The 12,945-nt window shown below is 61.5% G+C and overlaps 1 protein-coding gene across 2 annotated transcripts in view; it reads left to right on the top strand.

Moving 5' to 3' along the window:
- LOC140424335 (echinoderm microtubule-associated protein-like 6) overlaps positions 1–12,945 on the top strand; it is a 755,202-nt gene that overhangs the window by 733,586 nt on the left and 8,671 nt on the right. For both annotated transcript variants that reach the window (XM_072507857.1, XM_072507856.1), the window contains one exon: positions 246–346. In XM_072507857.1, coding sequence (XP_072363958.1) covers positions 246–346 — 101 coding nt within the window. The remainder of the gene's footprint in view (positions 1–245; positions 347–12,945) is intronic.

The raw sequence follows: 12,945 nt of genomic DNA, 5'->3' as shown, positions 1-12,945 counted from the left end.
CACAATTTCTGGCCCCTTTCCTTCACTGTGACACCCTACTAACACCACAAAGGCTGTGGTTGCCTGTGAACAAACCTGGCCTTGATGGAGTTAGAAATGTAGCAGACGGGCAGTTGGAAGTCCCACCCCTCTGCATTGATGGCAGAACAGGGCCCAAAGAATTGTGGGTTTTATATTTTCAATGCTGTGGTTTTGAACTATTAATGAGTAATCTTGCATTTTTTCTTTTGATTGTTTTTTGACAGGCAAAACACAAGCGTTATTTTGGTCATTCTGCTCATGTGACCAATGTACGCTTTTCACATGATGACAAATATGTTATAAGTGCTGGTGGCGATGACTGCAGGTAAGATGCTTCGTAGTGACCGCAGAGAATGTGAAGAACCTGAAAAACTGTAGATCTTTGCAACACAATAGGGTGCCAATAGTTTTATAACAATTTTACAATAATTTACAGTGCCAGTCTCTAATTATTCAGAAAAAAAATGAAGTGGTAATTAAGATTATAGGGCGCGATTTCCAGAAAGATTTCTAATTGTGGTAGCGAGCGGGATCTGCCGCAAGCTTCCCGCTGCTCGGCCCGGTGGGGCCAGGAACTCTATTCAACGTTAATTGGTCCACTTAATGAGGACCCACGGTCTTCTCGCCGTAAATGAGGGCTCGCCAGCCCCCATGCTAACAATGTCGAGCAGCACTTAAACATCAGTTGCACAGCCAACCCCACTCAACTCGCAGCCATGGCGCCGAGATGACCGGCCCCACGACTTGGGGATACAGACCTGGGGAGGATACACAATTTGGTGGAGGCCAGGAGGGACGTCCTGTTTCCTGAGGGTCCCGGAGGGTGAGCCACAGGGCATCCAGTGCCACCTGGGACGAAGTGGCAGCGGCTGTTAGCTCAGGGAGTGTGACCAGGAGGACTGGCCTCCAGTGTCGTAAGAAGGTCAGCAACCGATACCAGGCAGCATGGGAGAATTGACACCAATGCTCTCGCACAATCGCCGGGAGAGGGCCCAGACTGATGGAGGGGTGCCAGACATATGAATCCTCACCACCTTCAAGGAATAGGCCCAGAACGTGATGGGGGTGGCCGAGGTCAGAGCGGTCACCAATGCGGAGGTCAGCGCATGCCGCAGAGGTAAGGATACACTGGGCTCCACCCGGAGGACCTGTCACATATGAGTTGGTATTGCCATTCTGACTGTCTCATCCCTCCCACTGACCACATGTCTATTCTCCCACAGGTCCTCCAGCCAACGGCGCAGGCCCATCCAGGGCGGGCCTCTCCCCTACCTCCCATGAGACCACCTTAGAGCAGAGTTCCGAGGATGCCACAATCGACGCAACCCCACCTCAACCAGCGAGATACACGCACCTCGGTGGGACAAATTAGTGTCAGGCTTCTGGGGAACAATCTGATGAGCACCACGCATCAGGTGGGGACAGGAACCCCCAGACAAGACAGCAGTCAGAGGACTGCTGGATCCCAGGTCCCAGCTGGTCCCAGTCAGATGCGGAGTCTGGAACAGGGTTACCTGGAGCTAATTGAGACGTTAGCGACGGCGGGGACATTCAGAGGGGGATCATAGAATTTACAGTGCAGAAGGAGGCCATTTGGCCCATCGCGTTTGCACTGGCCCTTGGAAAGAGCATCCCATTTACACTTCCAACCTATCCCTGTAACCATGTAACCCCACCTAACCTTTTTGGACACTAAGGGCAATTTATCATGGCCAATCCACCTAACCTGCACATCTTTGGATTGCGGGAGGAAACCGGAGCACCCGGAGGAAACCCACGTACACACTGGGAGAACGTGCAGACTCCACACAGACAATGACCCAAGCCGGGTATCGAGCCTGGGACCCTGGAGCTGTGAAGCAACTGTGCTAACCATTGTACTACCATGCTGCCCTTATGTCAGCGACATTCCAGCAGGTCCATAGCCGATTGGAGGAGTGCAAGAGGCTAAGGGTGCACGAGATGTCGCCGGGAATGCTTGGCACTGAGGCCAACACTGTTAGAGTGGCGACTGCAGTGCAAAGCCTGGTGCACAACGTCAGCACCATTCGTGGAGGTGTCCAAGGCGTTGCGCAGTTGGTGACGGCCTCGGCAGAATGTCCAACTCGCTGGTGGATGTGAGCCAGTGCCAGACTGATCTTGATGAGGTGCTGTGGGCATGTACCGTTCTCAGATGGGAATGGCTGAGGGCTTCGACACGATGGTGCAGACATCGGGTAGCCGCCAGGGCTAGCAGAGCCAGATGATGCTGGGGCAGCCGGGGCTGGAACCAGCTGCTCCTCCGCCCCGAGGCGTACCCCGGGGCCCTATGGCACCGAGCAGGAGGAGAGGGTGTTGGGTGCCAACCCAGACCGGTCCCATGGAGTGGGGATGGTGGCCACCAGCTCCCCCGGGTTCGACAGCTCTGATGAGGCAGCATTTTGAAATCACCACACGGGATGCCGGCACAGCTGTGCGAGTGCCCTCGACAAATGCGCCAGGACCCTTCGTCCCCAGAGCCCCCAAAGGATGCCCGCCAGGGGCATCGAAGGCCACGGGACGTGGTAAGTAGCTGGCTGCCTCCTCCTCAGATGTGCATCCTGGGGACACGCCTGGACGTAGCAGTAGAGCAAGAAAAGTTAGGCACATTGAGGATCATTGAAGGCAATGGCAGGGTAGGAGGTAAAAGGTGAGGGCGTGTTGGGGAGAATGGGGAATTATGGGGAATTGTGCGACAGCTGTGACGCATAAAAAACCCTTTACCACAAGCAGTATGATGCCTCTGTCACTTTCTTCTGCAATGCGGCCTAACCTCCAAACCCTTGGGCCATCTCTCCAGGCATCTCTCCCCCCCCCCCCCCCCCCCCCCATCATACGTGTAGGTGATGGGTGCGAACGAGCACTCAGCAGACAAGCAGGGGTCAGACTGGCATAGATTGAGGAGCACTGGCGCTCAGCTTTCTACAGGTTATCATCACCTCCCTGCCCTCGACAGTGACCTGTTGACAGTGCCGACACAGTCCTAGCACCCTGGAGTGATGTGACACAGGCTCTGGTAGGGTGGGAAATGGGGTTGGGGAGTGGGTAAGGAATCGATGACGGACCAGGCCACGTCCTATGTGAAGCGGGCAAGTATGAAGGCCTCCCTGGCCCTGCGGGATTGCCGGACCCACGCCTCTGCTGCCTGTCCTGCAGCCTCCAACCTGTCCTCCGGTTCCTCCTCAGGATCGTCCTCCAGCCCTGCTGGTCCGGCGCCGCCACATCGTCTTCATCCTCCTTCTCATCCTCCTCCTCGGAGGTGGGCGCATTTTCCTCATTCCCAATTTCCAGCATGTTGCCCAGCTGCTGTGCCAGGTTGTCGAGGACACAGCAGACCACCACAAAGTGGGCGGCCCTCCGGGTGGTGTACTGCAGGGCACGGAATGGTCAAAGCATTGGACCGCATTTTGAGCAGTCCGATGCACCGCTCAATGACAGCCTGGGTGGCCACTTGGGCCTCATCATATCGGGTGTCCGCTTCAATCTCCAGCCTCTGTACTGGTGTCATTAGCCAGGTCCTCAGCAGGTACCAAGAGCCTGCCGCCCAACCTGGGGTGGTCCTCGAGTCTGGGATGACCGACTGCCCCAGGATGTAGCTGTCGTGCTCACTCCCTGGGAAGCGTGCACACACATGCATGATCGTCATGTGGTGGTCACACAGGAGCTAAATGTTCAGGGATTGAAACCCCTTCCTGTTAACGTAGGGCACTCCCAGATGCCCGGTGAATGCAAGGCGACATGCGTGCAGTCGATTAGCCTCTGGACCTGGGGCATCCTGACGATGGCGGAGAATCCTGCTGCTCGGGCATCTTGTTGGGCTTGGCCCACGTCAAAGCCAATGTAGTTTTCCGCCTCAGCAAACAAGGCATCTGTGACCTGTCAGATGCACCTGTGGGCTTTGGCCTGTGAGATGCCACACAGGTCCCCGCTCTAGCCCTGGAATGATCCCGAGTCGTAAAAGTTCACGTTTTCAGTGATCTTGACGGCCACTTGGAGCGGGAATCCTCCTCGTCTAAGTGGTGCCAAGTCCACGAGGACATGGCACAAGTGCTGCCTGTCACCTTGTTAAGGTGGAGTATCCTATTGCATGCCCTGTCTGTCATTTGTTCAAACAATCAACAACACGTGTACATCCTGGGCCATCGTGGGATTCCTCCTCTGGGTCCACCCTGATAGGTGGTCAGTGTGGAGTGGGATCCTGCACCTGGGCCGCTGCCTTGAGCATCCATAGACATTGCTGCTGACGCCATTTCCGACATCTGACCGCCCGGCCTACGAGCAGCACCACTAGGCCGTGTTCTGTGGCATCCAAAATACCATCCATACCGTTCAATATCTGTAAGGAACTGAGAGAGGGTTTTAGACTGGCAAACAGCGGTGACCCCCACCCCAGGACCCTCCATGCCCACATTAATTCCCCCCCTCCCCCATCCCGGAACGTCCTGCCCACGCACTCCCAGCCTCAGTAGGCCCCCCTCACCAGACCCCAGATCCTGCACCCGAGACACCAGCACATAACGTCACCTGGACTGGGCACTGGTCCCCTCCCAGTGGTACTCGCCCACCTTCCGGCTGTGGACAAGTCCCTGAAGCTGTGTCTCATCTCTTGGGTGTTCGGATTTTGGCTGCTGCGTGATTGGTGTTGTCTCTGGCAGTGTTCAGGCACACTATCCAGGCATCACGGTCTGATTGGGATGCTAGGTATTGATTCCCAACCACCCACGGAAATACACTTGTGTGAAGTGCTCACTTAATGACGATTGCCAATTCCCTATTAGCAATAGCCTTCAGCCGCACTGCCAGAGACCTCGGCAGTTGGTGGGAGTCACCAGTGGAGCAGATGGACAGGGACATAGGTTGTCCCCGGAACAGGTACACACGATCCTGGGGTTGTCATGGTGATGTTGCATGCATTCCCCCCTCAGCGCCTCCCCCCCCCTTCACATAATGGCCCACCCCTGCAGAGGGTGCTCACCCCCCCACCAGCTGAGGGTCCTCCACCCTCTGCTGAGCACTCGGACGGCAAGCCCAGCACCCCAGGTCTCTTTACCTGTAAACAAAGATGGCTACTCGGCTCCCTGCAGAAGCCCTTCTATCAGGTTCATGTTTTTCAAAAAGGAGTACTAATGGGCTCCAGCATGACCACTTGCTGGAATGGCCGCTGAATCACGGGAGGCCCAGTCACAGAGGGAAATGCTACAGTCTCTGGCTGATGTGACACAGACCCAGGTCGTGGCACAGTCAATGGATGATGTGGCGCAGTACCAGTCGCCGATGGTCCATTCCCTGTGCTCCATGGCCACGAGCATGCAGACCCTGGCCGCGATCAAAGCGGGTCTCCAGAACTGACAGCACCAGGTGGTGGGGGAGCCTCAGGGGATGGCTCTGCTCGCACGCCCGTCCCATGGAGTGCCTGGGAGCCATCGGGCACCCCGAGAGAGGAGGAAGTGATGGGCCCCTGCAGGTGACTCCTGGACTCTTTCCCGTCCCCTTACTCCCGGTTCCGGGCGCATCCGGTGGATAGGGGGCAGAACAGGGTGGTACCATGCCACCTGGGACACCTGAGTAGCATCGACCCATCCAGGCCTGGTTGCCCCTGAACTGCCAATGGAGACCCAGGTTACAGGGCGCGAATCCCAGCAGGCTGCCTCCACTTCTAATGTACTGTCTGTGGATCCACCTAGATGTAGCGTTAGGACCCAGAAACGTAAACACCAGTTAGGTTGGCACAGTTTCGTTAAAGGGGCTAGAGCACGTTTCTGCAAATATTTGTGCGCATTTTGTTACAATCTGCCTTTGTACGCTTTGATTGGTGTGAGGGTTGGGCTCGTTTGAGCTGAACAGAGAGGGCTTAAGAGGAGAGGGGTGAGAGGATGGGTGGATGTTGTGGGTGGCCTCGGCTCCCCATCCCCCCCCCCCCCGGCTGTCCCCGACACCCCATGGATTCGATGGGACCGTATGGTTGAATGGCCAGCTCGCATGCAGGGATCACCCAGGTGGACGGTGGAAAGAGTTACCGTGGGCAAGACTCAGACATTGTCAAACGATGCAGAGCACCGAGCTCATCACAGAGCGGGCCATCATCATCCTCCATCCCATGGACCAGACCCGGTGTTACTGCCAACCCAGAACCCGCCCCCTGTAGTGCTGCAGGTATGTATCATGCGGTCTGCGGGCGAGGGGGTGGCCAGACCAAGGGCGAGGGGGGGGGGGGAAGATGTTGGGATGTGGTATCCGTGCCCCTGACCAATCCCCGCCCTAGTCTGTGAACCTGGAAGCAATCAAAACGCGTCGTGCGCGTTAGCCCTGGCGCATCAGGGCTAGCACCGGTGCATCATGCGGTCTCCCATGCCTGCCTTGGCCAACCCCACTCTCCCCCCACATCCAGCTCATCGGAGGAGACCTGGGGCTGAATTCTCCGCAGCCCCATGCCGAAATCTCGGGCGAAATTCTCCGTTATCGGCGGAAAGTCCGCCGATCGGCGCAAAAAACGGCGCAAATCCCACTTGCGTCACGTCAGAAAAATGGGTCGATAGTCTCCGGGCCAAAATGGGCTAGTAGCGACGTAATGGGATCCGCGCTTGCGCAGTGGTTCACGCCGTGCAGCGTCATACGCGCTGCACGGCGTGACGGCTCATAAGGCCGCGCTGCTCCCCCCACCCGACCGCAACACCCGACCGCAACACCCGACTGGATGGCTGGCCGTCGCTCAGCCCCGAGGTTCGAGTCACGCGATGTGGATGCGCTCCTGGACGCGGTGGAGCAGAGGAGGGACGCCCTGTATCCCGGGCACGGCCGCAGAGTTGCCCCACGCCACAGCCGGCGTCTGTGGAGGGAAGTGGCAGAGGCCGTCACCGCTGTGGCCCTGACACCACGGACAGGCACCCAGTGCCACAAGAAGGTGAACGACCTCGTCAGAGCAGGCAGGGTGAGCCTCCCCCATATCCCCCCTCCCCCATATCCCCCTCCCCCATATCCCCTCTCCCCCATACCCCCCCTCCCCCATATCCCCCCTCCCCTATATCCCCCCTCCCCTATATCCCCCCTCCCCATATCCCCCTCCCCCATATCCCCCCTCCCCCATATCCCCCCTCCCCCATATCCCCCCTCCCCCATATCCCCCCTCCCCCATATCCCCCTCCCCCATATCCCCCCTCCCCCATATCCCCCCTCCCCCATATCCCCCCTCCCCCATATCCCCCCTCTCCCATATCCCCCCTCCCCCATATCCCCCCTCCCCCATATCCCCCTCCCCCATATCCCCCCTCCCCCATATCCCCCCTCCCCCATATCCCCCCTCCCCCATATCCCCCCTCCCCCATATCCCCCCTCCCCCATATCCCCCCTCCCCCATATCCCCCCTCCCCCATATCCACCCCTCCCCCATATCCCCCCTCCCCCATATCCCCCCCCCATATCCCCAAGTGAATCCAGCCCTCACCTTAACCTCTGCAATGCACGCGCAACCGATGGCGTGCATTCATATACCTGCCTAACATTGTTGCCTTTTACCCCTGCCACCAACCCCCCCCCCCACAGGAGAAGCGCGCACACAACAATAGGGAGCATGTGAGGACTGGAGGAGGGCCCGCTGATGAGAGGCCACTGACCGTACACGAGGAAAGGGCCCTGGAACTGGCTGGCGGACCTGAGGACCGGGAGGTTGCTGATGCAGAGGTCGGGGGCCCACCAGCAAGTGAGCCACCGACAGCCCGTCCCCATATCCCCCCTCCCCTATATCCCCCTCCCCCGTATCAACTGATCACTGCCTGATGTCTAACCATGCATGCTTCATTGTGTATCGCAGGACCAAACGTCCGGGCACCCATCCCCGCAGATGCACACCGCCCGCAGGATGCCCCTCGGAGACCACAGGAGACGGAGAGACCTGCACCCTCCAGCATGCGACGTCCGCAGGATGCCCCTCGGAGACCACGGGAGATGGAGAGACCCGGACCCTCCAGCATGCGACGCCCGCAGGATGCCCCTCGGAGACCATGGGAGACGGAGAGACCCGGACCCTCCAGCATGCGACGCCCGCAGGATGCCCCTCGGAGACCACGGGAGACGGAGAGACCCGGACCCTCCAGCATGTGACGCCCGCAGGATGCCCCTCGCACACCACGGGAGACGGAGAGACCTGGAGCAACAGGGAGACGACACCCCCGTCACGTGCGGGAGCGACCACCCAGCGATGAGGGGGGCAGCCACAGGCCCCCGTCACATCCGAGCCAGGACACCACTACCCAGGACACCACTACCCAGGACACCCCTACCCGGGACAGCACTACCCAGGAAGACGAAATACCGGACAGTGACTCAGAGTGGATGGGTGGAGACGAACCCCCACCCCAAAGTGCCATGGACTCAGAGTGGGACGAAGAGCACGACACAACGCCACTGCTGTCACCAACACCCTCCACCATCGCAGAAACACTCACCACGGTTGGGCACTTTAGTGATGAGGCGTCTGGTACACTCACTGGTGCGCACAACACAGCCGTCCCGGTACAGCAGGTGGAGGTAAGAGCAGCAGCGGGACCGGGCGGTCGGAGGGCAGCCCAGGCCAAGCGAACATCTGCCGCCCAGATGGATCCCGGGTTCCTGCAGTTACCACACCCACACATAGATCCGATGCAACCACCGACCCGGAGACGAGCAAAGAGGGTGACGGGCGGCTTGCGGCGGCTGCGGTCGCAGGTGGAGGAGTCCACCCGCGTCCAGGAGCTGGGAGTGGTCCCGGTCATGCGTGCCACCCAGGCTGACACCGCACGGGTGGCGTCCGCGGTGGAGGCAATGGTTGCGACGGTGTCAGACATGGGGAACGGTTTGCGAGGCCTGGGGCCTTCCGTGCAGGCGGCGTCTGTGGCCCAGGAAATGGCTGCCCTCTCACAGGAGGCCATGAGCCAGTGCCAGCGCCAGATGGCAGAGGCGCTCAACGCCATAGCCCAGTCTCAGCAGGCCATGGCCCAGTCTCAGCAGGCCATGGCCCAGTCTCAGCAGGCCATGGCCCAGTCTCAGCAGGCCATGGCCCAGTCTCTGCAGGCCATGGCCCAGTCTCTGCAGGCCATGGCCCAGTCTCAGCAGGCCATCTCTGAGGGCATCGGCGCCAGTGGCCATGTGCGAGCCGGCGTCGCACTGTCACAGACAGGGTTTGCCAACACCCTGGGCTCCATGGCTGCAAACCTGCAGACCCCTGTCGATACCAGCACGGGCCTCCAGGACTGGCAGCGCCAGATGTCGGGGGGGCGTCGGATGGCCAGTCCGTTCGCATCCCCCACCCATGTAGAGGCCTGGGGGCCATCGGGCACCCCGAGGGAGGAGGAGGTGGTGTGGTCCGTCCTGGCTCCCTCTGTAGGGGAGGTCCCGGTACACCGCGACACCTCGGACCCCCCCCCCCCCCCTTCCGTCCCAGGTGCATCGGGTGGGCAAAGGGCAGGACAGGCTGGCAGCTCGCCATCCCAGTCGCCCGGGCCGCAGCCTGGCCCATCCAGGCCAGGACGCCCCAGGAAACGGCCGCCAAAGGGATCCAGTGTCAGAGGGCAGGAATCACAGGAGTCCACCTCCAGTTCTGCTGTACCGTCTGGGGAACCACGTAGACGTAGTCAAAGGGCCCGTAAGGCCAAACAATTAGACACTGAGTAAGTTGGCACGGGTGCAGGGCACAGATGAGTTTTAGGGGCTGGGGCACGTGCATGAACTCCTTTGGTTATTAAAGTCAATGTTACACCTACCGAAGCTGCCTTTGTGCTCTGTCCAAAGTGTGCGGGCGTGTCATGTACGTTGAGCGCAAGTGTGTGTGTGAGGGGTGGTCTTACCTCAGCCCCAGGTGAGCCTGCCCCCTTCCCCCTGGGCCGCCATCAACATCCCCCGGGCAGAGGACGGGACCGTGCGCTGCAGTGTCACAGCCGCATGCAGGGATGGTCCGGGTGGATGGTGGTACTGTGGCCATGGGTCAGACATAGTCCAACGATGTAGAGCCAGGAGCTCATCGCAGGGCGGGTTGTCATCATCCTCCATGGCCTGCGATAGACACGCGTCCACCCGCAACTGTGTGAGCCCGGCCCGTTGTGCCGCCGGTGGATCGGCGGGGTGGGGGGGGTGCATGCGGGTGGGGTGGGTGGGGTTGGGGAGGGGGGTGAGGGTGCTGGATGGGTGGGGGGGGGGGTGGTCGGCTGTTGCCATGGTGTGCGGTCTGTGGCCATACTACCCGATTCCCACGCCCATCTAGTCAGTGAAGTGGGCGTCTATCAGTCTGTCCCATGCCCGCTGGGCCAGCCGGTAACGGTGGACAGCCACCCGCCTGTGTCTACCCCGTCTGCCCTGACCATTGCCCCCATCCCCCTCATCTGGGGAGGACTGTGCCTCTTCCTGCTGCTCCTCCACTCCGCCCTCTGCCTGCGGCACATCGCCCCTCTGCTGGGCTATGTTGTGCAGGACGCAGCACACCACAATGATGCGGCCGACCCTATCTGACCGATACTGGAGGGTGCCCCCAGAGAGGTCCAGGCACCTGAAACGCATCTTCAGCACGCCAAAGCACCTCTCGATCACTCCCCTTGTCGCTACATGGGCATCATTGTAGCGGTTCTCCGTCTCATTGCGTGGCCTCCGTATAGGCGTCATCAGCCACGATCGCAATGGGTAGCCCCTGTCGCCCAGCAACCAGCCCCTCAGCCGGGGATGGCGTCCCTCGTACATGCCGGGGATGGATGACCGCGACAACACGAATGAGTCGTGTACACTGCCTGGGTGACGGGCGCAGACGTGCAGGATCATCATGCGGTGGTCGCAGACCACCTGTACGTTCGTCGAATAGGTCCCCTTCCTATTAGTGAACACGGCCCTGTTATCTGCAGGTGGCCGCACGGCGACGTGCATCCCATCGATCGCGCCCTGGACCATGGGGAACCCGGCCACGGCAGAGAAGCCCACGGCCCGGGCATCTTGGCTGGCCCGGTCCACGGGGAAGCGGATGTAGCGGTGCGCCATGGCATAAAGGGCATCTGTCACTGCCCGGATGCACCGGTGCACCGATGTCTGCGATATGCCGGACAGGTCCCCACTCGGTGCCTGGAATGACCCCGTTGCATAAAAGTTCAGGGCCACCGTAACCTTGACGGACACGGGGAGAGGGTGTCCCCCGCCAGTGCCACGCGGTGACAGGTGTGCCAGCAGGTGGCAGATGTGTGCCACGGTTTCCCGCTCATCCGGAATCTCCTCCTGCATTCCCGGTCCGTGAGGTCCTGGTATGACTGCCGGGGCCGGTACACACGGGGCGCCCTCAGGTGCCTCCGTTGCCGTGGGGCCGCGACGTCCTCCTCCCCCTCCTCGTCCTGTCGGTCAGGTGTCCCTCCAGCCTGGGCGGCTGCCGCCTGCCCCTCTGCGGCAGCCTGCGCCGCCTCTCTGGCACGCTCCTCCTCCTCCTCCTCCTCCTCCTCCTCCTCCTCCTCCTCCTCCTCCTCATCCAGGGCAACATAGACATGAGCGGCTGCCACCACGGCGGCCAACATCGCTGGATGATCTGAAAACATGACGGCCTGGTGGGGGGGGGGAGGGGAACGACGACATGTCATCATTGCCCATATCCCCTCCTCCCCCCAGCCAGGTGGCATGGACCGCATGGGTCCAACTGTTGGAGGCTGGCACCTGGCCAGGTGGACCAACTCACTTGCCCTCCCATCACCCTCCTCGGCACGGACCCCCCCCCCCCAACCTCCACCCCGGCACGTACCCCCTCCCCAACCTCCACCCCAGCACGGACCCCCCACAACCTCCACCCTGGCACGGACCCCCCCAACCTCCACCCCAGCACGGACCCCCCCCAACCTCCACCCCAGCACGGACCCCCCCCAACCTCCACCCTGGCACGGACCCCCCCCCCCAACCTCCACCCCGGCACAGACCCCCTCCCCAGCCTCCACCCCAGCACGGACCTCCCCCAACCTCCACCCCGGCACGGACCCCCCCCAACCTCCACCCCGGCACGGACCCCCCCCAACCTCCACCCCAGCACGGACCCCCCCCAACCCCCAACCTCCACCCCAGCACGGACCCCCCCCAACCTCCACCCCAGCACGGACCCAACCTCCAACCTCCACCCCGGCACGGACCCCCTCCCCAACCTCCACCCCAGCACGGACACCCCCAACCCCCAACCTCCACCCCAGCACGGACCCAACCTCCACCCCAGCACGGACCCCCCCCCCCCCCCACCTCCACCCCGGCACGGACCCCCCCAACCCCCAACCTCCACCCCGGCACGGACCCCCTCCCCAACCTCCACCCCAGCACGGACCCCCCCCCCAACCTCCACCCCGACACGGACCCCCCCCCCACAATCTCCACCCCAGCACGGACCCCCCCAACCCCCAACCTCCACCCCAGCACGGACCCCCCCCAACCTCCACCCCGGCACGGACCCCCCCCCCCCCCCCCCCCCCCAGCCTCCACCCCGGCACGGAACCCCCCCCCCAACCTCCACCCCGGCACGGACCCCCTCCCGGCACTCCCCCGGAGCCCAGCCTACTCTAACCACCCCCCCCCCCCCGCCGCGCACACACACACACAAGCCGAGACACACCTCTCCTCACGCAATCAGTCTGCGGCCACGCCATTTCCTGCCCAGAGCCAACCCCCCAGGCCGTCACTCACCTCCACGCTGGTCGGCGTGAGCCTGGAGCACCGGGTCACGCCGATGAAAAGGAGGTTTGATTCACGTCGACGTGAACGGTCATCACGTCGACGGGACTTCGGCCCATCCGGAAGGGAGAATATCGGCAGGCCGAAAATCGGCTGCCTTGCGCAGACCCGTGACATTCTCCGCGGCAGCGGCGCCATTAACGCCCCGCCGACTTTTCTCCCTTCGGAGACTTCGGCGGGGGCGGGATTCACGGCGGCCAACGG

The sequence above is a fragment of the Scyliorhinus torazame genome, chromosome 1 (assembly GCF_047496885.1).
Source record: "Scyliorhinus torazame isolate Kashiwa2021f chromosome 1, sScyTor2.1, whole genome shotgun sequence".
Taxonomy (NCBI): domain Eukaryota; kingdom Metazoa; phylum Chordata; class Chondrichthyes; order Carcharhiniformes; family Scyliorhinidae; genus Scyliorhinus; species Scyliorhinus torazame.
Note: the sequence above shows the minus strand (reverse complement) of the source record. Positions and strands in the feature narration are given on the sequence as shown.